The sequence below is a fragment of the Grampus griseus genome (assembly GCF_964374135.1).
Source record: "Grampus griseus genome assembly, chromosome: 13".
NCBI lineage: Eukaryota > Metazoa > Chordata > Mammalia > Artiodactyla > Delphinidae > Grampus > Grampus griseus.
Window position 1 is genome coordinate 88,395,366 of NC_139007.1, and position 24,582 is coordinate 88,419,947.

Consider the following 24,582-nt stretch of genomic DNA (forward strand, 5'->3'; position numbering starts at 1 on the left):
GGCGTCTGACCAGATTCAAGTTCAGTTTTCTTGGCAAAAATACTTCCTCCACTGTGTTGCTGGCCGTCTACTCAACGACGCAGAGTGTGCACCCGAGTCACGCTCGCTCAAGGGCCTGCTTGGGGCTGGCACCCGGGTCTCACAATTTACGTCTCGGTAACTGCCGGCTGCTGTCAGGCTCACAAAGGCACAAGATGAGAAACACGGTTGTCTCCCTCCTCCACTGATGGAAGCAGGGTTACTGAGAGGGGCCAGTTCCAGAGCTGGGCCAGGAGGGCTTGTGAGCCTGAAGGTAAGACACACCCGGGAGGGTGGGGACCGCCCACCCTGGGGCAGCAGCAGACTGTGAGCCACTGAGGAACATCTACACTGCTGTGGACAAGAAAGGACCGCTCGTCCTGACTGCAGAGGGCCAACCAGTCAGGATGGAAGGAGCACGGGCGTGACAGCCCTCGTCATAACGAGAACTCTTTGCAGAATTTCTGGAAGTCCAAAATTACGTCCCTATGAAAAGTTAAAGGAAAAAGGCCTAAGGAAAAGTATGTGCGCCCCACCTTCCTTTCTGTCTCACCAAAGTCCCGGAAGGCGGTGCCTGGAGCGTGGGCTGCAGGCCTGAGGCTGCAGGCCGGGCCCTCGGGCAGGCGTCACCCACGCTCCGTGCTCCTCAGAACTTGGGAGCACAGGTCCAGCGCCAGCTTCACCCCTGCTGAAGGGACCTGCCTTTTCACCTCCTTGTTCTTGTCACAGATGCTCCTTCCTGCCTGGTTCCTAGCAAGGCTAGTCATGCCGGCGTCGCTTGGGCAGTGAATCGTGGACACTTGTCTGTAAATACCCACGTGTTCATGTGGATGTTTTGGTCAATGTACCTGAACTTCCCCCTGCAAATGACGTAAACCCTGAAAGCTGAGGGACCATCTGGTTCAATGTCCAATTAAAACATAAGCCTCAGGAGGGACCCAGGGAACCACGTGCACCAATTTTCAACTGGCTGGCAATTCCAAAGCTGTACCTTTGGGTCTCAGTTTGCCGTGTTACTTGCTTACCTAGATGAAAGATGAATTTCTTCCCTGATTTTACTAGAAGGCTGGCAAAGATGAAAGTGACATTATCTTTAAGTGCATTGAGGTCCTTTCATAGAATGGGCTTTGCGAGAATCCCAGAATATTCCATAATCTTGAAACTAGATAAGCCATTTGTTATCCGAGTCAGGTCACTGCTGAAAGTGAGAGGGAGCTATGGATGACTCCAGGTTAACAAGCGTAAACGGGATTGAGTTCACCCCACTCTTTCACCAGATCCTGTAGCCTCTTGAAAGAAACCTGGTGACCCCCTCAGTTATTCTAGAATATGCTGCTAACCCTTAAAGTCAGCAGGGGACAGAAGCCTAAATCTCCCTCAGCCGCACTTGGCCCTGACGCTGACTTCTTTCCGTGGATGCAATCTCTCCACTGGAGTTTCTGCCCGTGAGCAGTTATTCCAAAATAACAAGCCAGAGGGGTGGGGAATGGATGGGGTTGTGTTTCAGAGGCAGAAGCCCCAGCCGGGTGGCTCCTGGGTGCCGTCTGGCCCCAATGTTGTTATCTTGGTCTCCAGTCCACTGCACGTGCTTCTCCATCCTTTACACACACGAGGATGGGCATCAGGACTGGTTAACACACAACACGCTTTGTGTTTCCTCCGCAGGAAGAGTCCAGAATTTCTGACTGTACAATAACGACCGATGGAATAAATTCATCACAGTCACTGAGACAAAGGCAACCTCTTCCCTCTCATTAGTTAAGCCCTCTGCCTGTTCCCCTCTGACCCCGGGAGTAAAGCACTTTTCCCCAACACTAACTTGTCCTCGAGAGCTGACCACTGAATGGCACCAGTGATGCGGTCTGTTAAATCCCTGTCGTTCTCAATAAGAAGCTGAGTTCTGACAGATAATGATCAAACCAGGGTCTGGAGCCAGACTGCCCAGACTTGAATGCTGACTTTGCCACTTACCAACCCCGAGCAAGTACCTTCACCTCCCCAAGCCTCAGTCTCCTCAGCTATAAAATGGGAGTAAGGAAGCTACTATCTCGGAGGATTAATGAGATAATTCACATGGAGGTAGTAACCACCCAAGAAGAGTGTTTTTATCATTGCTGTTGTCTGTCCCATGGCAACCGTGGTTGAATTAGGAGGCAACTAACTCTTTTCAATTAGCTAGAGATAAACCCACAAATCAATGAATAAGTATTACTCGAGGACCGAAAGCCTTTGTCATGACGACATTAAAGTGCTCTGTGGGTATTTAATCCAAAATGAGGCTTTGTTCCAGTCCCGATAAAAATAAGGCTCCGATGGAAGGTGACCAGCTCCGAGGCTTCTCAGCACTGACCGGACGAGAAGAGCCCTCAGGTTTCCGTGCAGTTCAGGGGATGCTCAGGGAATCAAGCGACCAGCAGCACCGCGCCCGCCCCTTCCTTCTCCTGACAGTGACCTTGGAGGGTTCTCTGAGGTGGGCAGAGGAGCGAGGAAAGTTGCTTTTCATCAATCCAATGAAACTATGCAAAGACCTGGGAAACAGAAAAGCAGAGGCCGTTTCTGTCCTCACGGCTTCGGACGAGTATGAGTGAAAGTCTGCTCTGACGCGGGGTGAGTAAGTACACCTCTGGATGTCGTTCATAATATTTATTTTGGAAAAATATTTTAAAAAGGAATTTCTTCATTAACAAAACAGTAAAAAAAAAAAAAACCTCAAATAACATTTGCACAATATTCCATAAATACATTTATATACAAAAAAATATAATCACATAGACCCGAAGTGCCTTTGTACATATTTACCAAAAATTTAAATTATAAAAATGAACATCACAAAATACTCAAGCTTTACAGATATCATGAAAAATATTTTTACAAATCCAAAAAATAACGCACATTTTTTTCCACCTAGAAAAAACACATTTTAGTATCAAAAAGGACAATAAAGGCAGTGTTTGTGATTCTAATTCAAGAAAAGACTGGCTCATAAGAATCCAACATATACACTCCAAGCAGTGCGAGCTTCTCACGTAGTGATCAAGTCCATTCATTTAAATATATACTCTTTAAAAGCAACTGTCCATAGTGCAATGGAAACGTCCTAAAAGGCAGTGCGACAGGCGCCTGGAACGCCTGCCGGCCGCCCCCTCGGCAGGAAGAGGACCTGGCTTCCCAGCAGCAGTCACGAGCACCTCCGCTCCTCTCAGCAGCATCGTCGGGGCAGATATCCTTGGAAGTTCACTTATTCTAAGAGAAACGGGAATTCGCCACATCACCTCCACTTTACACCTAGGGGGGCCAAGAGACAGAGGGGAGGTTAGCGCAAGTCATAGGCCCGGTTCCGACCCGGCCGGGCCGAGGGTGGGTCGGGCAGCCGTGCGCTGACCTCAGTTGCGATGACGCACTCGTCCTTCTCCTCGGATATGACGTACACCGACTGGTACTTTGTGTCTTTCGAAGTGGAGTACACAGAGTCCGGCCTTTTTCTTTCAGCTGCTTCTCCACTAGAAGGGAAATGAAAGACATCCATAGTCAACACGTGAAAACATTTTTGAACAGTACAATGACCAGAGCTTGGAGGAACACAGCCAGCTGGTCCCCCTGCCCGGCCTGGCCCGAGGCACCCCGCGAGGGTCGGGCACCCTCCCCGCTGCTGGCCTTCCCGCCTGTCCCCTCTGGCCCGTAGCACGCACCCCCTGAGGGTCGGGGCACTCTTCTCCTCCCCCGCAGAGCCCTGGGGCTGGCTCTTGGCATCACGCTTGCTGTGGGGCTCCCCGCTGGCAGCGGCACCCTTGAGGTCCTGCAGCAGGTTATAGCCCACGGCGGGGTCGCAAGCCTTGAGGCTGTTCTTCTCGGTGCCGGGCTCCGTGTGCAGGTCCACCTTCTTGTTGGTGTTCTTGATCTGCGTGGCCCCGATGACGCTGACAGAGATGTCCTTCTCCCGCCGGCGGTTGGCCAGGTTATTCATGGTCTCCGCCTCCCCCGGGCAGGGGTCGGCGGGGGGCCGGCGCTTCTGCAGCCTCAGCCGAACGCAGACCACGGCGGCAGCGCAGCCCAGCAGCAGCGTGAGGACGAGGACCGCGCCCGCGCCGACGGCCACCCAGGGGAACGCGCCGGCTTGGCCCTCCACGTACTTCTCGGTGAGGTCCACCACCACGGGGCCCGGGGGCAGCTCGGGAAGCAGGAACTGGCAGTTGGGGCCCCCGTAGCCCCGGGCGCACTCGCACAGGTAGCGGAGGGCCCGCTCGTGGCAGGTGGCCCCGTTGTGGCAGGGTGCGTGCTCACACCTGCTGACGGGGGCACTGCAGTTTGTGCCCGTGTACCCGGGGGGGCAGGTGCAGGAATACTCATTCACGCCGTCCCGGCACGTGCCGCCGTTGGCACACGGGGAAGAGGCACAGTCGTCCACGCTGTCATCACAGTGCCTCCCAGAGAAGCCGGCTTGGCAGCGGCACACGTAAGCATCGCCAAGGTCTACGCACTGTGCACCTGGGACACGGACAAGGGCAGCGGCTTGTCACCCAGAAAATGCCCTGAAGCACGTGCTGCCCCGGCCGCTGCGTCACACACCAAAGCAGAGACACAGGGGCAGACCGGACAGAGGCCACCGCTTAAGACAACATACATCAAACACAGGCCCACGGCGAGGGCCGGGGTGGGGTTTCTGGTCAAGCTCCATAAACCACCTAAAAAATACAGGCTAATACCTCCTGACATGCACCGTGCAAAACGCTTTGCCTACAGTGCTGCATTCGCCTTCACAGCAAGCCAACAAAGGACCCAGTTTACAGATGAGGAAACCAAGGCTTAAAGAGGATGACGTGCTTGCCCACAGTTACACAGTTAGTGACAAGTAAGACTTGAAACAGAAAGAAAGAGAAATGAAGAAAGGAAGGGAGGGAGGAGGCTGGGGTTTGGTCTTTGTCTTTCCAGAGCCAAGCCTGCTAAACCTCCCTATTCTTCCTCTCTAGACATGAAGCACCCACTGCTCTATTGGTTCAGCGGCTGGAAACCAACAGGAGAGAGAGCCTGACCCCAGGACGCCACACCTTCTGTACAGAACATGGAGAGCAGAGCGAGCTGATTCCTCTCCATCGATTATCACACCCCACGCAGAAGCTCCAGACGCTTCCAGAATGGTCCCGCCTGCCTGGGGCCCAGCTTCCCCCTCTGTGAGTTTGCTTAGGGCGCCCCCCTCACTCGTGGAGACCATACATCCTCGCAGCAGACGGCTCTGCTTGGTGACAGAGCAGAGCTGGGCTTCCCTCCAAAAGCGCAGTGGCTGGGCTGGCGCTGGGGCTGACCCGCTGATGTTCGGGGTCTCGGGCACCCGAGGCGCCGCAGGACGGCGCGCAGGTCATTGCGTCTCCACCTGCGCCGGGCCCTGTGGACAAGGAACACCCCTGCCTGCCTTCCTAGCTCCCTGGGTGCTTCCAGACTCGGGGATGAGATTTCTATGAACAGTTTCTCACTGTTCAGACGGAAGGGCTTCTGAAACGCAAGGCAACTCACAAAGTGATGAACTCAGCCTGAAACTAAACTCTGCGCTTCTGACGCGTTCTCACCAGTGTGGACCACTGGACAACGTCTCGGATGGGTCAGGCGGCCCCCTTACCATTGGAACAGGGTGAGGAACTGCAGGAATCCATTTTCTTCTCACAGTTAAAGCCAGAGAAGCCCCCAGGGCAGCGGCAGGTGTACCCTCCCTTGGGGTTGTCCGAGCACCGTCCCCCGTTGAAGCAGGGGCCGTCGGCACACACCATGGCACTCAGCTCGCAGATCCTGCCGTAGAAGCCAGGCGGGCAGGTGCAGGAGTAGCTGTTCTCGAGGTCCTGAGTAATGGAGAAGATGAAGAAAGCTTTCCTACGTCGTTCCGAGGGACCCACATGGTCTGTCTCAAACCAGGGTTCCCGGTTCGGCAGGAGAGCCCACGGTGGCCAGACTCACCGTGCAGCTCCCTCCATTCCTGCAGGGGCTGGCACTGCACTCGTCCACCTCCGTCTCGCAGTTGGCCCCCGTGTACCCAGGCCGGCAAGAGCAAGTGTAGCTTCCCTGGCCCGTGTTGGTGCAGGTGGCCCCATTCTTGCAGGGCTTGTGGTGTGTGCAGTAGTTCAGGTCTGTGAGGGTGGAGACGGGAAGAGGAGGAGAAGGGAGGCCCAGGGTTAAATTCGGGAGACCGTACTTCCCTGAGACAGAGCCCGGGAAGCCAGGCTGCCTGGCGGGGGACAGGAGGCTTACCCTGGTTGCAGAAAAGGCCCCCCCAGCCTTCCTGGCAGTTGCATTGCCAGGGCTGCTGGCAGGTGCCGTGGAGACAGCCGGGGTACCGAATGCACTGGTCACAGTACCGGCCCTGCCAGCCCACTCTGCACCTTGGAGGAGAGGACAGAGTCAGTGGGTGCTGACGCTACCGGCTTCCTAGCGACACCTTTCCCAATCACAAGAGACTGTCTTCCAACAGCATCAACACCGCTGGTTCTCAAATGAGGCAGGACACTGGACCGTCCTCAGGAGCTTTAAACCACGTGGATGCCTTCGTCCCACGTCAGAGGGTCTGACTCTGGGTCCAAGGGCCAACCGGGGCAGCATCTCTAGGTAATTCTAATGTGCTGCGAAGTTTGAGAACCAACTAGACTCTCTCTTCTTCTGTGCCAATTCTTTTTAAATCTCCATCTGTAAGTTCCACACCACTGAGGAGCTTAGATGGATGACAGCCCTTGACCCTATGCCCGTCCATGTATTTATTTAGTAGAAACACAGAAAAACAGCTCCCTCCAACCAGCTAATCTTACCTGCGGTTTTCAAAAGCACATCTAGAGATGCTTTACTAATACACTAGGTGTAAAAGGACAACAAGAAAAAGAAAAAAGCAGCTCTTGCAAACTTACTTGCATTCCCCTGGCTTGTCGCAAAACCCATGTTGCTCATCGCACCCCGGCAAGCAGATGGCTGCGAGAAGAAAAGGCACAGCGTCAAGCCCACCAGAGTGGCCCCCAGCACAACAGGGCTACAGACCGTGCCCAGCTCCGCCACAGAGCCTCGCCGAGCCCCGGGCATCGACCGTCCTGCCCGGTAACCACCGCGGACTTTACTCAGCCCAGGAGGAGCATTCTTCTTAACACAGCGGCTCCAGGACAAAAGAGCGCGGAAGCCCCCCCCCCCACACCCGGCCCCTTTTCTTCTAAGAGAGGGTCAGAAGTCCTTCCCCCTCCTCCTCCCCCACTTCCCAATTCTATGCACAAAGCTCCACCTCTTAATACCCAGAAAGTGTGTGTGTAGATAAGGGTGGACAGCTGGTATGCAGAGTACCAGGGCAAGACAGCTGCTCTATTGTCTGTTCTCTCCCAGCAGCTGCCCCAGTGCAACAATACCGGCCTCCCCCTCGCCCCCCATGCCCCCACCCCTCACACACACCCCAGCGTGTACACCACACACACACACACACACACACACACACACACACACACACACACACACGTGCACCCTTTCCACCAATGGGAACAGGCGTGCGTCCCAGCCGCCTATCCCCGGAGAGATCTAATCGATGGCACGCGCGAGCTGGGGGCGGGGACAGACTCCAGTGTTTGAATAAGAAGAAAAAAAGTTTAAGTTTATGGCAACCCCACGGTGAGGGAGAGGGAGGGTAGCCAGGAGGGAGGCGGCAGGCCGGCCAGAGGTCCCGGAGGGGGTGGGGAGGCTGGAGGCTGAGGTTTCAGCTGGCTCCCTTCTCCTGGTTATGAAACTCATTAACAAGCCGCTCCACAAGTTTTTAAGACAACAGAGCCAGCTCAGGCCAAGGCGAGCTCAGAGGAGCTGTGGAAAGCTGTGCAGGCTGAGCGACAATGACACTGCAGGTACGCGCAAATCCAAACTGAGAAGCTGCGCCTCCCGGCGAGAGGTTCTGTCCTGCCAGAGAAGGTTCCCAGGCTCGGGGGCGGAAGCAAGGTTCCCTGGGGTTTCTGGGGAAGCCCTAGGACCCACCCCACCTGACACCTAGAGTGCGAGGTGGCAGTGAGGCAAGTGGGGTCCAGCTGAACCAGGCCCAGGAGCCAGCCGGTCCTCACAACCCTCCTATGCCCCCTGCACCTGTGCAGCTACCCTGCCTGCCTGGAGAATACAGAACTACGGCAGGCAGGGCCTAAGTCACTTCTGTAAAGGTATGTCCCCCCTCCCAGGCAGGGTACTACGTGAGCATCCCGCAAGCAGGACAAGCAGGGCTGGCAGGCCCAGGCCTCGAAACACACCCACCCACGTCCATAGACCCCGCGAGTGAAAGTGTCGTGAACAGTGGAGTGTTTTTAAACGGGCCAAGCACACCAGCTCCGGAGAGAAAATGAAGCACTTTTCAATGAGAAGCTGTCTGGGCAAAGAGAACTCCTTTGGTAAAAGCACGCCCTGCACACAGCCTCCTCTCTGTTCCTCCCTTCCTTCCTCCCTCCCTTCCCTCAGGCTTACTTCCTGACCCCTGGCCCTGTGTCCAAAATCCTCCCTGATTAAGAAAGGCAGCTTCCCATAGCGGAAGTTGAAACGTCTAAGTTGACCCCAACCTGCCACTGGCTAACTGTGGGGTCTCAGCAAATCTCTCTGGCTCCCTGGCCCCGGTTTCCCCACCAGAACATCCCTCCGGGGCTAAAACCCCAAGATGCCAGCAGCTCAGAGAATATGCCCCCACTGCCGGGGGTGGGGTGGGGAGCAGGCCTGCGGAGGGTAAACTGAGGGAGCGGCGGCCCCCGCAGGGACTCACGCTCAGTGCAGTACTGGCCTTTCCAGCCAGGGTTGCAGACTTTTTCCCCTCGCTCCCCGCAGGTGAAGTGGCCGAAGGCGTCGTCGCGGGGGCGGCAGAAGACGGAGCAGCCTTCCCCGTAGTAGTGTTCGTCACACACGAATCGGTAGGAGTACTTGAGGTCTGTGCGACCGCTGCTGTGCAGGTCCTGGGACCACTCCTCGCCCACCGTCAGGTGCCTCTGCGTGGCCAGGCGGCTGATGAGCCTTTCCGGGTTCTCTGCAGGAAGAGGATGCTCTGTTGGTTCTGACTGGGAACCCAGAGGCTCGGGGAGTGAGGGAGGTGGAAAGGATGCTGGGCAAGGAGGCTGAAGGCTCTTCTCCTCAACCTTCCGGAGTAACTTGCAGAATGAAAGATGCAGACGTTTGTTTCTGGGGAGATCTGAACTCAAATACATAATAACTGGAGACGCAGTTTGCACAGTTTGGGAGCGTTTTGGTTTGTTTTTACCTGTTGCGAGGTCATCAGGAGAATCAGAGTGGAGAGCTTCAATGATCAGAGAGAAGGTTCCCTGGAGGAAGGGGGAGGAGACAGAAGATAAACCAGAAATGTTTAAAAAAGAATCAAAGCTTTCGGGACGACCAAGTCGTCGCAGGTCTGTGTGCAGTGTGTCGTGGGGGTGGGGGGGGGGGGTCTCTGTACATCTCTTGTCTGATTTCACTTTCCTTAAGGAAATGGAAGAACTTTTTAAAGAGTGGTTTCCTGACGTGTTTTTTCAGCCTGTTAATACAGGATATCGCAGTAAAAAAAAAAAAAAAAGAAGAAGAAAAAGAAAAGGAAAAACGATTGCGCGCAGCAGGCGGGGCTGGAGGGGCTTGTCTGCAGTCTCCTGGGGAAGGCGCCAAGCAGAGGGCCTGGGGGCTGTCAGGCTGCGAGGGCGACTGAACAACTAGCCAGTCCACGAGCTGGGGAACTAGAACTTTCCCAAGTGAAGGGGCCCGTTCAACTTGGGGGCTAGGCGCAGAGACCGGATACGGAAATGTCCCGGGTCCTCAGCCTCTCTGCCTCACTCTATCCCGGCTGTCACCTCCCACACTCCCCTCCGCCGCCGCCGCCGCCGCCGCCGCCGCCGCCTGCAGATCACCCGGGCGTGGAGTCAATGCCCCAGGCCCCCGCGGACCGCGGCGCCCACCTGCCCAGGCCCAGCCGCGCGCCCCCGCCGCGCCCCGGAGCAGGGCTGGCGGCCGCCTCCCTGCCCACCTGCCGCCCGCCCCGCCCGCCCCGCGCCCGCAGGTGCGGCGCTCACCGGCCAGGTGAAGCCAAAGGGGAAGCGGATGGGGTTGCTGAAGGCGGTGTCCGCGCCCGCGCCGTCCGGGAGGCTGAAGGAGTCGACGCCCAGCACCGGCGTGACGGTGCTGCCGTAGGTGCAGGGAGGCTCGGGGGACACGCTGGCCTGGTAGTGCTTGAGGCACACGCGGAAGAAAGTCCTGCAGGCGCACGGCGGCGGCCCCGCGCCCCCGCGGCAGCAGTTGCGGTTCCCCAGCAGCCCCTTCTTGTTGACGAACTCCTGCAGCTTCAGCTCGAACACCCCGGAGCTCCAGACCTGCGGGCGAGGCTAGGGCGTGGGGCTCCAGGCGCGGGGAGCCCGTCCGGCCGCGTCCTGCCCCGGGCCCTGCCCCCCGCGCGGCCCGCGCCCCGGGTCCCCCCCCACCTGACGCCACAGGGAGCCGGAGAGCCCCGCTGACAGCCTACCTGACGGCGCGGCCCTTAGGACCCCGCCTGGCAACTTACCTGGCACAGCAGGGCCGAGAGCACGGCGAGGGCCAGGGCGCACCGCCGGCCCATGGTGCACCGCCGGCCGCGCTCGCTCTCCTCGCGTCCCCCTTCTCTTCTGAAATCGCCAGGGAATGCTCGGGGAGGAAGGTGTCTCCAGGAGCGCGGGCAGGAAAGCGCCGCCGCTTTGCCTCGGGCTGGGATTATCCGGACTTCTTTCCTCAAGGGTCCGTCTCCGGCTCTTTCGGAGGCCGAGTTTCCTTAGATCCTCCCTGCGGAGGCGACTGCGGCTCCGGGGATGCACGAGGGGGAAAAAAAAAAAGGCTCCCCGGAGAGATTGCTTCTGGCGCGGCAACTTTCGGTTTTCCCCTCTTTCTTCCAATCCACGAGTAGGTAGGGGTCGTCTGCTTCCTGGTTTTGTCTCAAGATTCTTCGCAGAAAAAAAAAAAAAAAAAGGAAGAAAGAAAGAAAGAAAAAAAAGAGAGGAGAGAAAGCGTCCAGATATTCAGCCCAATTCCCGACGAGCTGCAGGGCTCCCCGCGAGTCCGATTAGCGAGCCGGGGTCTGGAAATCCCACGCGCGAGGCGGTAATCCGGCGCCGGCGGAGCGCCCGCGGGTGCGGCCCGGCCAGCTCACTCGGCGGCCGCGGTCCGGGGAGCGCCCTGGACCCGAGTTTTTCCCAGGGACCCAGCCAGTGCCATCCAGGTCAACACCCGGGGTCCCGGACCGGGTCCCGGCGGAGGCTGCGCGCCAGGCTGTGCGTCTGGTGCGGCGCCGGCCGGGGCTCCGCGGGCGCGCAAGGGCTCGGGCTCGCCCCGCGCCGCCGCCTTATATCTCGCCGGCCGCCCGCATGGCTAATGAGATGCAAATGAGCAGCCCCCCAATCTGGCGAGAGCTGTCACAAAGGAGCCACTTTTCCAAACCCTCCCCTCAATGGATCGCCAAATGGTCAGTGAGCTGTAAAATGTGCAACCCTCCTCCCCGCCCCCACCCTCCCCGCCCCCGGCCCTCCCCTGCCCCCGCCCCCAGCCCCCCACCGCACGAAACGCACTCATTTACATTCCTGTAAAACGTTCACCGCAAGAATCCCCTCTGCGCCCGAGGCTGGTGCCGCCGCCCGGGCTCCTCGGCGCTGCCCTCCCGGCCACAGGCTCGCAGAGGCCCCGGGACCCGCGGGGGTGGCGCTGCGCCCCTGCCCTGCCGTGAGCCACCCGGCGGGTGAGGCCGCGTCCGGCCTCGGGAACTCTCCGGTCGCCGCGGCGCCCGCCTTCGTCCCTGTTGCGCGCCGCGGCCGGGGTCTGGCGGCGGGGGCGAAGTCGGAGGCCCAGTTCCCGGTGGGCCGCCCCTTCTCCCGGGCAGCCTCTTCCTAAGGAGGAGTCTCCGGGGCGGGGGACCGGGCACGAGAGGGAGGGGGCAGGCTTGAGCGGCGGGCAGAGGGTGGCGAGAGGGCAGCGGCAGTTTCGGGAAGTTTGGGAAGGTCTGACACCCAGACGTCTCCGGGCAAGGACGGCGACTCTGCGTCTGGGAACACAGGGGCGAGCGCGGCGCCCCCGGGGACCCTATTGCCGCGAGCTCGGGGTGTCCCCGCGCTGGTCGGCGGCCGCTGGGGGGCGGGGTCCGGCTAGCGCCCGGGATCCTGACGCCTTAAACCACCGCCCCCCCTCCGCCCCAAAAACACACACGCACCCTTCCGGGCGCTATTCTCGGCCTCCGACACTTTTCCTGGGTCTCCGGCCTCTTTCTCCTGTGTCTTCCCCCCTCGGCCTCCCTCTGCTTGGTAAAAAGTGAGTTTGGTGTGTGTCGTTCGCGTGGCTGTCATTAAGGCAGTCTGTTATTGTGCGAGGCTGAATCAGTGGCTCTTTGTGCGCTCAGCTGTATGGTAATGCAGACCGCACCTGCTCCCCGCACAATGCGGAGAGAAAGAGCTCCCCTCCGCGCGCGCCGCGGCCTCTGCAACAATGTCCGGCACATGTTCTAAAGACCCTCTAGCCTGGCCGACTCAACCCGCAACCTTCGCACAACCATCACCTTATTAGGGTTTACACGTCCATCAGACACTAGAACTTTTGTTTTCATTTTTTTTTAAGGGAAATGAGTTTATTGGGAGGGCCGAGAACACACGTTATCGCACAATGAGCTATCTAAATTGCTCTCATGGTTGCGGGCGCAATGCAGAGTTAAGGTGGGGCCTGGACTCCTACTCCGGCAGCCAACTTCTTGCTGGGCGCACTTCGAGGTCTCTCTCCCACCCCCTTCTGCTCCTCCTTTATTCCCCCCTCCCCCCAACACCTAGGGTAGCTTCATCCAGGACGAGCAGTGTGAGCGTTGGAGTACATGTCACTTGGATGGCAGCACAGCCCCAGGGCGCCTGGCCACAAGGGCCTTGCTCTAGGTGTGCTACGGCTGCCTTGTTAGTGGGAACGTGCACTGTCCTGGCAAAGTGTGACTTTCATTGAGGCAGATGTTGAGATCACAGTGTACCATGTAATGCACGGGAAGAGGGAAAATTCTCAAATACCAAAGTAATCAGTTGAAGTCATTCATGGCCATCCCTCCAGCTGTTAGGCAACAGGCTTCCAAATACCTTCAGGACAGATTGTAGGTTTTCCACTGATGCCAGAGAAGCAAAGAATTAATCGAAAGTAATGTGCACGTAATGTTTAAGGCTGAGGTGAGAAAGGCAGGCTTGGACCCCCCCAGAACCCCCTACGGTTTGGTTCACAACAAATGGAGACTTCAAAACCTCCTGTGCCCCCAGGACGGTGGCAGTCCCAGCGTGGCCGCCCTCTGTGGACTTTTCGAGCACTCGCTGCATCACCACAGGGCCGGGCCAGTGCGAATCCTAATTTAATCTTGCCACCTAGTGTCAGCATCCTTTTTTCACTACATCCATGTTTCCTCTGAAAGCTAATTTCTGAGAACTCTGCTCCCTACTGCATGGAAGCTGGTGTGTGTGTGTGTGTGTGTGTGTGTGTGTGTGTGTGTGTGTGTGAGAGAGAGAGAGAGAGAGAGAGAGAGAGACAGTGGTGGGGAGAGAGGTAAGAGGGTTCCAGGAGCAGGAGAGGCCAAAAGAAGAAAGGAATGTGAACTCTAAATCCTCTGTGCTTCCAGACTGAGAGTAGATTTCGGGAAGAAATGAAATATAGGGAACCTTTTAATTAGAAAATGGAAGTGGGAAACAGGCTCATCTGAATGCCTGTTTAGAAAACTGGAAATAAAAAGTTCCACGCCCAAGGGCTTAAACCTTGGGGGGGGGGAACGACTTGCCCCAAATCTTTAACAAACCCGCCTCAGTATCAAGTATTTGTTAAATTGACATGGCACAGATTTCTCGATTACAGCGGCAAAGCGGAACTGAAAGGCATCGTAAAATCCATCAGAATCCTGCCCAAAGCGTTCATTCTTTTCCAACTTAATTTATGCCACGCAATTCTGTATTGGGGAAATCAAGCAGAAAGCCCTTTTCTTGCCCTTCCTCCTCCTCCGGCTCTTCTTTCCTCTACTTTCTTCCTCCTCTTCTCTCTCCATCTTCTTCTCCTTCTCTCTCTCTCTCTTTCCCCCCACCCCACGTTGGGCCCTCTCCCCCTCTCCCTTTCAAAGCTGAGCTAACGGGAGACTGTTTAACTTCAGTGTTTCTATAGGAGTCTGTTGTAGTTTAACTCCTGCACACCAGTAGCTGAGATGAACAAAGGAGAGACTCGAGGTCCAACTATTCATCCTTTCTTTGCACTTTAATTTTCATTGATTGGGAAGACAAGGGGAGCCCTTAGGGATTCAGGCTGAAGGGGGATGACACGCCTTTAGACGCCATCAGCCCCCTAGCCAGCCATCTGCTCCAAACCAAATGGCGTTTTTTCACTCCCTAACTGCATGTCTGTATACTCCTGCGACTAATCGCTCTGAACCCCCTAAATGCAGGAGGGAGCTTAAGCTCGACTATGTTAAACAGAGTTGCCCCCGTGCTGGCTTTAGCAGCCAGATTCCGTCCTCCCACACACACCATAAATCCTCACCTTGCTCATTAGGAAAAAGCAGGAAACTTTCTTTTAAATACTTTTTGATGTCTCAGCAAATTTACTGTACAAAGTGAGGCTCATTAGGGCTTCGAAGGCACCCAATACATCAGACACAGGAGTGGGGAGAGGGATTTACCACCTGGTGTTGGTGTTTTATTTTTGCCGGGCATTCAGAGCTTATAGCCCGAGTGACCCCAATGACCAGGGTAGGCTCAGCTGTAATCAGAACCACAGCCGCACCAACTACAGCTGAGTTCTCTGCTTGTTGGCGACCCTGATCATTTTCCCCATCATTTTATTAGGCCACTTGGGAATAAAAGCTCACGACCATCATTTTACCAGATTAAATATGCCCGTCCTCAGCAGTGAGTGTGACTCACACTGTGGTCAGCCCCATCCTGTTTCCATCCCCGTTTGCCCAAAGAAAGGTTCTGTCCCTGAGGTATGTGTGTGGCGGGGGAGGAGGGCTTGGGCAGATTGTAGTAAACAATGCCCAGAACAGGACCCAGACTCCAGGCCGGCCCCAGGTTCAGTTTTCTGTGTAAACAAGTCTGGAGACTTGAGTGGGGTTTGTGTTTTCTTAGACCAACTGAATACTGTATACCCAACAGAGAGGTTCTCTTATTCCTAAGAAGAATTAGGGTCCTTGTTCAGAACAAGAAAATGAAAAACTTCCAGGCAGCAAATCTGGTGTTGATCAAACATGCCAGCTTACTTGAAAAAGAAGAAGATGATGAAGGGAACCTAAAGCAAGTTTATTCATTGGCATTAGCATCACATCTCCCACCAGCACACCCTTCTGCCCATTCCCCATCAGTCACAGGTCTGGAATCCTTCAGCGGGTGAAAGAGCAGAGGAACTGGCCTGCTTGCTTCGCACACAGGAAGCTCCACAGACATCTGTGGGTACAACCTCACCCGCGCGGGGTGGCTGTGATGGATGGTCCCTTACTTCTTCTTAAGGACAGAACCCCAGAGACACGTGAACATTTACAGGACGCACTGACCCGAATGTATACACGGTGTGTTTGCACCTGATCAAGTTCCTTCCGGATCACTCTGTTGAAGATACATCCTAACCCAAGCCATCCGTTTGTCCACGGCGGGAAAGAGGGGCAGATCTAGCTTTTATATTCAGGCTCCGGGGCTTCCCTCTCGCTAAGGATAAACGCTACGCGGCACACCAAGGAAGGCCCCACAGCTCGGCCTCCCCTGCCCTCCCTGGGACGTTTCCCTCGGGGGAGGGGCGGCCTGCAGACGCCCAGGACCACTCCTGGTGGGCGGCAGGTTGGCGCGAGGCGGAGGGCGCCGGTACCGGAGGACAGAGCCCAGGGAAGACCCAGTGGGCTTGACGCCTCCCCTCCGCCCTCCCTTCCACCCGCCAAGCGCAGACACCCGCGGTAGGGAGGAAGGACGGCCCGGCCACGTGGTCCGGAGCGGGGACCCCGCGCCCTGGGGCGCAGCGCGGGCCGGGGTTGCGGAGGCATGCGCTGGTTTGCATGAGAAAGGCGGTCGCGTGGCTCAGCTGGCGGCGCGGAGTCCGCTCCTCCGACCCCGGGATCATCTGCCCGGCGGTCCGCGCTCATCTCCATGACAAAGCGCTGTTTACCTGGCGCGGCTCCGGGCGCCTTTGTCCCGATCGGATGACCGCGCAGCTGCTCCGCTCACCCGCCCGAGCGGCCCCCGACTGAACGCGCCGGGCCGGGCGCTCTGGAGGGCTGCCTGGAGGGGGTGCGGCGCCAGTGGGCGCTCCGGAGGGCTGCCTGGAGGGGGTGGCGGCGGCGGGCCGGGCACTCGCCGCAGGGGCATGAGCGCCGGGTTGGGAGGGCCAGGTCAGCGGGTCACCCCCGGCCGCCGGGCGTGCGGCGGTGTGTGGGGGGGCCCACCCGGTCACCTGCACCGAGGCGCGGCCCCACCTGGGGGTCGCCGGCCCGTGACCGTGTCAGACAATGAGGATGGGAAAGAAAGGGCGGCGCGAGCGACCCGGGCCCTCCCGAGGCCTCGCTCCGGGACGCGCCCCATCCGGAGGTCGCGGGCACCTGTCGCCGGTCCCGGCGCCCGTCAATCACCCGGCCCGCGGGGCGGGGCGCGGGCCGGGCCGGAACCGCGAGGAGGCCGCCCCGCCCGCTTGTCCCAGCCGGACCCGAGCTGCCCTGCGCGACTGCGCCGTCCTTCCCCGCCTCCCACCTCCTTTCTGCGAGCATCTGCCCGCAGAGGAACAGATGTGGGCACCTGCGGTGACAGGCCGCATATGTTCCATCCTATTCACAGGCATTCAGACGTGGCTACAATGAGCGGCCTTTGTGCGCACAGTCACTAAATATATTAATCTGCACTCCCCAGAGCACCGGGCTGTTTAATTTTTCACTAGCAATAACATCTGATCTAATCCTTAAATCGGCTCCCAAAAGCCTGCCCTCCCGCCCTCCTTTTTTTCCTCTTTCTCCCCACCCCCTCCCGAAAAACGTGTGAAGCTATTCAACCTTCCACCTGTTGCCTGCTGAACTGGGCGTGGGTTCCTGCAGCATCTGATGTCGGTCGGGGCAGGGGGTGGAGGTGGGATTGGGGGCGGGCGGGGGCGGCTGTGCGGGGGATGCTGCCTGGCCACACGGGCACCGCCAGGGCTTGTGTACCAGAAGGAAAATAAGCGCAACGTCCGAGGGTGGCTCCCGAATGCTGTGCAAACAAAGAACGATGATTATTAAACAGCTTCCAAAGCAGCCCAGCATACCCATCCTCTCCGTGGAAGCGCCTTGAAAATGTACAAGTTCCCATTTATCTTTTTGTTTATTAAACTCTGATGGTCATTATAAACACTGGTCAATAGGCCACACAGCCAAAAGGTAACATAAATCTCAGATGTGCGACTTAGATTTTTTTAAGCGATTTTGTTGCGTGACTCTTTTATCTTAGCATCCCGTATTCTGTTTTGGTTTGTTTTCGGTCACAATGAGTCCCTTAGTGCCATTGTGGGTGTCACAATGCAGACGGACATCGGGCTGTGAATGAAGACAGAGGCAGTTTAAACAAACCGAGCTCTTTCTTTCCTTTCCGTCCATTGTACTATGAATGGGCCTTCTGCATTCGGCTGCTAGGAGACGGCTTTGCAAAGCCCTACTCCAGTAAATGGGCTGGAGAGAAAGGGACCCCAATAAACAGCCTAAGTATTGGAGAAAAAAGGGGGACAAGTTTAGGCAAATGTTTTTCCACCTTCGCATCAACACCTTTCCTAATCTCAAAACTAAGACATACTTTCCAGCAGTTTCCCTCCTTCTTGTCACTGTAATTCTTACTCCCCCCTGACCCCCCACACCTCCTAGGAGACGCAGAGTGGGGACAGCACTGGCTCACCATTGAGATCTGTTTCCAAATGCTGCTTTGTCTCCGGAAAGTAGAATGGGGCACGGGGCTGTTTATCAGTCATCATTGCTAATAACTAAAGATTGCAAACTGCTCTCAAAATGGATGCCTGGATGTGTTGCTAGGTAAGTAGGGGCAGGGTTGGTGAGTCTGGACATTTAAGGAACAATCATGAACTATGAATTGTTTTCGTGGTAGTTGGAACTGTTCTGATTAACATACGTAGGTTAACTGAAGCAAGACACATAGCTGTTTTCAGGTCAAGGGTCCAGCTTGAGTACATTAGGGAATGACCCACCACCACCACCTGCGTTTCTCAGGGGCTAGAACGAAGTCACAGGCCACCACCGATCCAAACACAGTCGAGGGAAATGGGAGAACCACGACTGGCTTATGTCAATCACAGTTCACAGCTGGGGCTACTGTCAGGCCCAGAGCACATGGCAATGAGAAGGCCAATTCGTTTAGTCGTTTATTCACTCATCCACTCACTGCTCAAGGGGCTGGAGGTCCAGAGTGAAATCAGACCTGCTTCCTGCCACTAGATGAGTGGTAGAAGTAGAGAAGTGTCGCTTGGTCTTTTGTTTTTGGAGAGAGTTTTTGTAGGATTAATAAGTCTTCCTTCAATGTTTGAATAGAACTCACCAGTGAGACCACCTGGGTCTGGAATTTTCCTTTTTGGAAGATTTTTACTTACAAATTCAACTTAATATGGGGTTTAAGAAATATAGGGTTACTCAGATTTTCTATTTTTTCTTTGGTCAGGTTTGGTAATTCATATGGTTCAAGGAATTTCTTCATCTCATCTAAAGATGCTCAGATAGTCTCCTTTTTACCCTTTGGTGTTAGTAAAATCTGTGATACCATCCTTCATGCTTATTACGGGTAATCTGTGCCTCCTATCCTTCTATCGTGATCAATACAGCTATGGGTTTATCAGCTTAATTGATCTTATCAAAGAAGAGTCTTCTTTCAGAACCTCCATCCTTCACTTCCTGTTGCCTAATGTCTAAAACTAGTAATTTCATAAATTTTATCTAGTTGTTTACAGTGGAAGGACAAGTTCTGTAGGAATTATTCCTTCATGGGCAGAAGCTGAAACAGTTACGACACTTCTGGGTGCAAATAGCAGAAAACCCTAATTTAATATTCTTAACTTTAAGAAAAAGACACCGTCTCATAGAATGAGGAGGTAGAGTGGTTTTAGTTAACTTCTGGCTCAACCATGTCGTCAAGGCACAATGTGCCCTCCATCTTTCTGCCCCACCTTTCCTGCCTTGCTGGCTTCCAACATGGGTTAGCTGTCTCCTGTGATTGCATGAAGCCTGCAGGGACCCAAGAAGTCACAAATAGACACAAGGACGGCCAGTAGAGGAAGAGGACAATTTCTTTCTGTATGATGCTCTTTGTTCAGTGACAAAACAATTCTGTAATATTTACTGTGGATCAGCCATGTAGAAGTCAGTATGTTTTAACAGTTGTAGCTTTTCTTCTTTCCCAGTTTTTGGGAAACATTTTACTGTCTCTTAATTCCCAACTTCTCCCTACTTTCAACCTACAGTTTTCTTTTTCTCTTCCTTTCTTTTTGTCCCTGTTTTTCTCTCTTATGTAAATCCTTCATCCCCAAACTGATAAATCTGACGTGTACAGTAGGGCACAGGAAAGTGTCTACAGGTGGTATGAAGCAGAAGGTGGGGAAAAGGATGTGAAGAGTCTCATGTAAGTCTTTGTGCTCCTTTTACACTGATTTCTATGTACAACTTTCCTTTTAGATCCTAGGAAAGAGACCTGGGAGTAATCGCTGGCTCTTCCTTTCCTTCACCGTAGTGTATGTAGTCGTAAAAAATGTTAAGAAGCCATTAGAATTTAGAAAGATTCGAGTTTGAGTAATAATTGTGCCACTTACTACCATTGTACTAGTTACTTAATCACTTCTTAAAACTTATAATAGTTTCCTTTTATCAAAGTAATATACTTACAGATTTTAAAATTCAAATAGTACTTCTAGATTTACAAAAAAATAGCAATTTCCTACACCATGCATTCCCACTCCCAATTCTTTCCTTTCTAACTCGTAGCTACTTCTTTTGAAATTTACTCGTATTTTTAAAAAACTCTCTAATGCTGTGTCTTTTTCAGTTGTGTGCGTTGTCTACAGACTCTAACTCTAGAAGATGAAGGTCTAACACTTCCACCTGATCCCTAGACACACACATATTTATGAACGCACAGAAGGTCACCTCCCATTTTTTCAAAACTAATTATAGCATCCTTTTGATTAAATTACCATTCAGCATTTACCTCATTAAAATTATGGAATCATTATTCACAGCTGAGGCATATGCCACCATTACGTTTTCTTTTTTGTACAATTTTGTCTTTACTGGATTCAACAATTGCCAAATTTATTTGCTTATTGACCTTTCTATGTACCTATTACATACTGTCACCAAACTCTGAATATCTCCTTTTAAAACACTCAAGCAGGGCTTCCCTGGTGGCGCAGTGGTTAAGAATCCACCTGCCAATGCAGGAGACATGGGTTCGAGCCCTGGTCCGGGAAGATCCCACATGCCGCGGAGCAACTAAGCCCGTGCACCACAACTACTGAGCCTGCGCTCTAGAGCCCGCGAGCCACAACTACTGAGCCTGTGAGCCACAACTACTGAAGCCCATGCGCCTAGAGCCCATGCTCCGCAACAAGAGAAGCCACCACAATGAGAAGCCCGCGCACCGCAATGAAGAGTAGCCCCCGCTCGCCACAACTAGAGAAAGCCCGCGCGCAGCAACGAAGACCCAATGCAGCCAAAAATAAATAAATAAATAAAATAAATTCAAACAAACAAACGAAATAACACTCAAACATCTCAGGCATTCCATAGACTGGCTTTTTCCTGGAGATGTGTCTCTAGCTTTCTCCTGGGATTTCCCACCTCTCTCTTCACTTGGATTCCCTACTGTCCGGGTCCTAAATATTCCTTTTTCTTGGCCTCTTAGTTTTGGAGAATATCCTCCAGCAGGTATCTGAGATAAGGTATTTGGTAGAAAATATTTTTGAGCTGCATATCTGAAAGATTCCACCCTCACAATTATAACTAATATTTTGATTTTGAGTAGAATTCCACGTTAGAGTTATTTTCTTCAGAATTTTGAAATTTAGCGCTCCACCGAATTTCAGTTTCCTGTAACTCTACTGAGACTTTCCATGCCATGCTGGTTTCCACTCCCTAAATGCGACCTTTCTGTTTTTCCTTATGGAAGATCTTTAAGGTCCTTCCGCTGCCCCTGGTGTCCTGACATTTTGTGATGATGTGCTTTCACGTGGGTCTTCATAGGCTTCTTGTGCTGGGCGTTTGGTGGGTCCTTTCCACAGGAGAGCATGTCTTTTAGATCCGGGAACTGTTCTTGAATTATTGCTTGAATAATGTCCTCTACTTCATTTTTCTGTCCTCTTTCATGTAACTCCTATTTTTCAGATGTCAAACTTCTTAATTTTCTAATTTTCTTATGTCTTTCTCTTTCTCCATCTTTTTCTCTTTGTTCTGTTATCTGAGAGATATCAAATTTATCTTCTATCAGTTTTTAAGTTTAAATTACTGCTTCTTAAATTTTCAAGAGCACATTTTCTGAATGTTCTTTTATATACTTCTTTTCCTTTCCCTGGTATATGATCCAGAGACTGCAGACCATGAAGTTTTTTATAATATTTTCTCTCTCCCTAGTTTCTGTTTGTTCCCTTTTTTGCTGTCTTCCTCAAACGTCTGTTGGCCTTGGTCATCTGTGCACATTCAGGAGGGGCAGAGCCGAGTGCCGCCGAGTGGCAGGGCTCACACAGGGTGGTGAATGGGGCTGTGGTCGGCCTGCCTCCTCTGCCTCCACCGTCTGGCTCCGGGGGTCTGCACTGTCTGTCAGTGTGAGGCTCCTGCTCCTACCGTCCGGGATGCGTGGCTTCTCCCTCACACCGCCGGAATCCCTACCTCCATCGCTTTCCTCCGTTTGCCCCTTCTGCCTACCAGTCCTTCTTCTTCTAATCCCGCCTCAGGCCCAACCCGCCCTTCCAGGCTCAGCTCGCACATTGTCTCCTTGCTGCCTTCTTCATCCACGTGTTCTAAGACTTTATGTGTCACTCGTTCCCTGATACCTGAAGTGTGCGTTTGTCTCCCCGACCACCCGTGCACTCAAGGCTTCAGACCATTTCACACACTGTTGGTGCGACCCTATGGCACCCAACAAGTATTAGGTGCTGAGCACTCTTTACTGATTTTAGAAAAAATATCAACAGGAAATGAAAGCCTTGTAGGCCGAATGAAGAGATTGCTTCCCAAATTATTTAATACATACATATGGTGTCACTTCAATTTGGTAATGCTTTTTTTTTTTTTTGGTGGGGGGGCGGGTAGATTCTTAGTTCCCTGACCAGGGATCGAACCCATGCCCCCTGAAGTGGAAGGTGAGTCCTAACCACTGGACCACCAGGGAATTCCCATCAATGTGGTAATACTTTTTGAGTGCTTGATCTTCAAGAGACCCTGCAGGAACAATATTTGACCATCTTATTTCCCTGATGGAAGCCTCCAGCTCCCTGGGGCTTGCAGCAGCCCTCCTGAGATAGGTCATATGTAAAGATAGGTTTTGAGATGCATCTTAAATAACTTGATATTATTAATTGAAGTTTGTCAAGTATTTACTTAAAAAATAAGTTAGATTGGTTTCAAAGTTATTCTTCTGTCATAACACTTGGCTACCAAAATGTTCTCTTGGTTGTAGAGAAAAGGGTGGTGTTGTGACCAGAGGAATGGGAATTGTGTATAATCTGAAGCCTGCCTATCTCCCAGCCCAGGGGAGCATGTCCTTAATGGGAACCTTGCTGGCCTTAAAGCAGCTGCAGAAACAAAGTCGAAGCGGTGGCTACTAGAGTCCAAACTCCTTAACGTGAGACGCAGACACCGCACGACCAGGCAAGCGCGTCCTCGCTTCCTCCCCTCCTCCGCTGCCGTGGCTGCCCGCCCCGGAGCTCTCATGCCCCGTTCCAGACCGCAAGCCTGCCCACTAAAACTGTGGGCTCCAGAATAGTTAGGGTGGCCGCCGCCGTCACAGCAATGCTAGCAAGGCTCCTCTCTACCTAGCGCTTGCTGTGCTCTGCTGTGTCCTTGGTCAGCCCAGGCTGGAAAGCACCGCCCTCCTCCAGACAGGACAGACACCGAGGCCCATGGTCGAGGTGGACAGCGCGCCAAGGTCCCTTGGCTGGAAAATCCACCCGCTCTGGACCCCCCCGCCGCCTGCCTCCTGCGGGGCCCGGGCTCAGGGCCAGCCTGCCGTCTCCTAACAGCCCACACCGCCCTCCCTGCGCTCTTCCGCCAAACTGCGGCGTCAGGGCCCGGGCTCGCGCGTCCGCACCACCAGTGGCCCATAGCGCCAGCGGGTGAGCCAGCGGGAGCCGAGCGAGGCGTGACCCCGACCTCCACGCACCGCGCGATTTCCGAGGCAACGGGCGCTGCGCCGGCGCATCGCGCTTCCCGGCGCCTCTGGGGCCCGGCCGCGCAGACCCCGCCCACCGAGTGGGCGGGGCGGTTTCTCGAGCGGAAACGCCCGAGCGGAAGCGGAAGTGCTCGGCGGCTGCGGCGGGCCGAGGGCTGCGTGGGCGCGTCTCCGGCTGTGCTGGCGCATTTCTAGGTAGGGCTGGGCCTGTGGGGCCAGCGCGTCTGGGCCGCTCTCGGTCGTCGCCTCGGCGCGGCGGCTGCGCTCGTGGTTCTGCGCCGTCGCGGTCCCTGGGCCGCGTCTCCCTCACCGCATGTCCCCACAGCCGTGCGCCCTGCCTGCTTCTCCAGGTGCCGCCTTGGCCCGACCCCTCCCCGGAAAGAGGTGTGCAGTTCCGGGTCGCCGTGTGGTCCCTGTCGGCCGTACCCCAGGGAGGCGTCCTCTGACCTTTGCACTTGTCGTCTCCGAACTTGGGCGCCTTCCGCATTGACCCGGCTGTCCTGAGCCGGGGCCCCAGCACCCAGCAAGCACCATGCCCTCTGGGGAATAAAGGCCGGCGGGATGACGCCTAGGTGGCTGAGAAGATGATTTGTCCATGTCGGCCAAGGAGGGGCCAGAAGTTTCTATACAGAAGGGGAGGATTCCAGCTGAGTTTCGAATAAGTGGGAGTTGGGAGGTGCCGAGGGGCAAGAGGCCATTCATTCCTTCAGAGGGAACAGAATGTTCAAGACCTGCAGGTTTGAGACTGCCTGACATATTCTGGGAGAGACAGAGCGCTAGAGCTGGGGATGGCAGGAAACTCGGGGGAATTGGGAACAGGGAAGTGATGTGATCGGATCGGAGTGTTAAGAGTCACCTGGCAGGCGTAGGGATGGTGGTGCTGGGTGACTGCATGTGATAAGAGGGCTTTTGCAGCCGTTTAGGGAAGAAGTTTTAGGACTGAAAATCTGGAAATGATAGTGGGGAGAACTTGGAGGTGAGTTTGATGGGGAAAAAGTGAGCTCGTGGTATTTCCAGTGACTTCCACATTTTTGGCTTGAGCGCTTGAGTAGGTAATGCAGAGAATGAGAACCACAGAATGGGGACGGGTCTGCAGCATCCGGTTCCTCACCTGTCGCCTCCCAAATGTATTACGCTCTGGTTCCTCCATGTCTGGTGTCCTCCTCCTGTTTTGTCCTCCATCTCTGTCATTTCTGAATCGTGGCCTCGCATCTTCATGTGC

The 24,582-nt window shown here is 54.6% G+C and overlaps 2 protein-coding genes across 3 annotated transcripts in view; one reads left to right on the forward strand and one right to left on the reverse strand.

Moving 5' to 3' along the window:
• Positions 1-2,533: 2,533 nt before the first annotated feature.
• Positions 2,534-10,579, reverse strand: DLL1 (delta like canonical Notch ligand 1; the record flags this gene model as incomplete). Its single annotated transcript, XM_082668907.1, has 11 exons — positions 2,534-3,303; positions 3,401-3,518; positions 3,708-4,503; positions 5,630-5,846; positions 5,962-6,131; positions 6,253-6,383; positions 6,900-6,960; positions 8,756-9,013; positions 9,245-9,305; positions 10,041-10,337; positions 10,526-10,579. 11 exons carry the CDS (start codon positions 10,577-10,579, stop codon positions 3,298-3,300), a joined length of 2,169 nt encoding a protein of 722 aa, XP_082525033.1. The 3' UTR covers positions 2,534-3,297.
• A 12,904-nt stretch (positions 10,580-23,483) lies between these two features.
• Positions 23,484-24,582, forward strand: part of FAM120B (family with sequence similarity 120 member B) — a 70,328-nt gene continuing 69,229 nt past the window's right edge. The window contains exon 1 of one of the 2 annotated variants that reach the window (XM_082668860.1): positions 23,484-23,555. The gene's annotated coding sequence lies outside the window, so the exon portion shown is untranslated. The remainder of the gene's footprint in view (positions 23,556-24,582) is intronic. The other variant, XM_082668861.1, reaches the window with a different exon arrangement.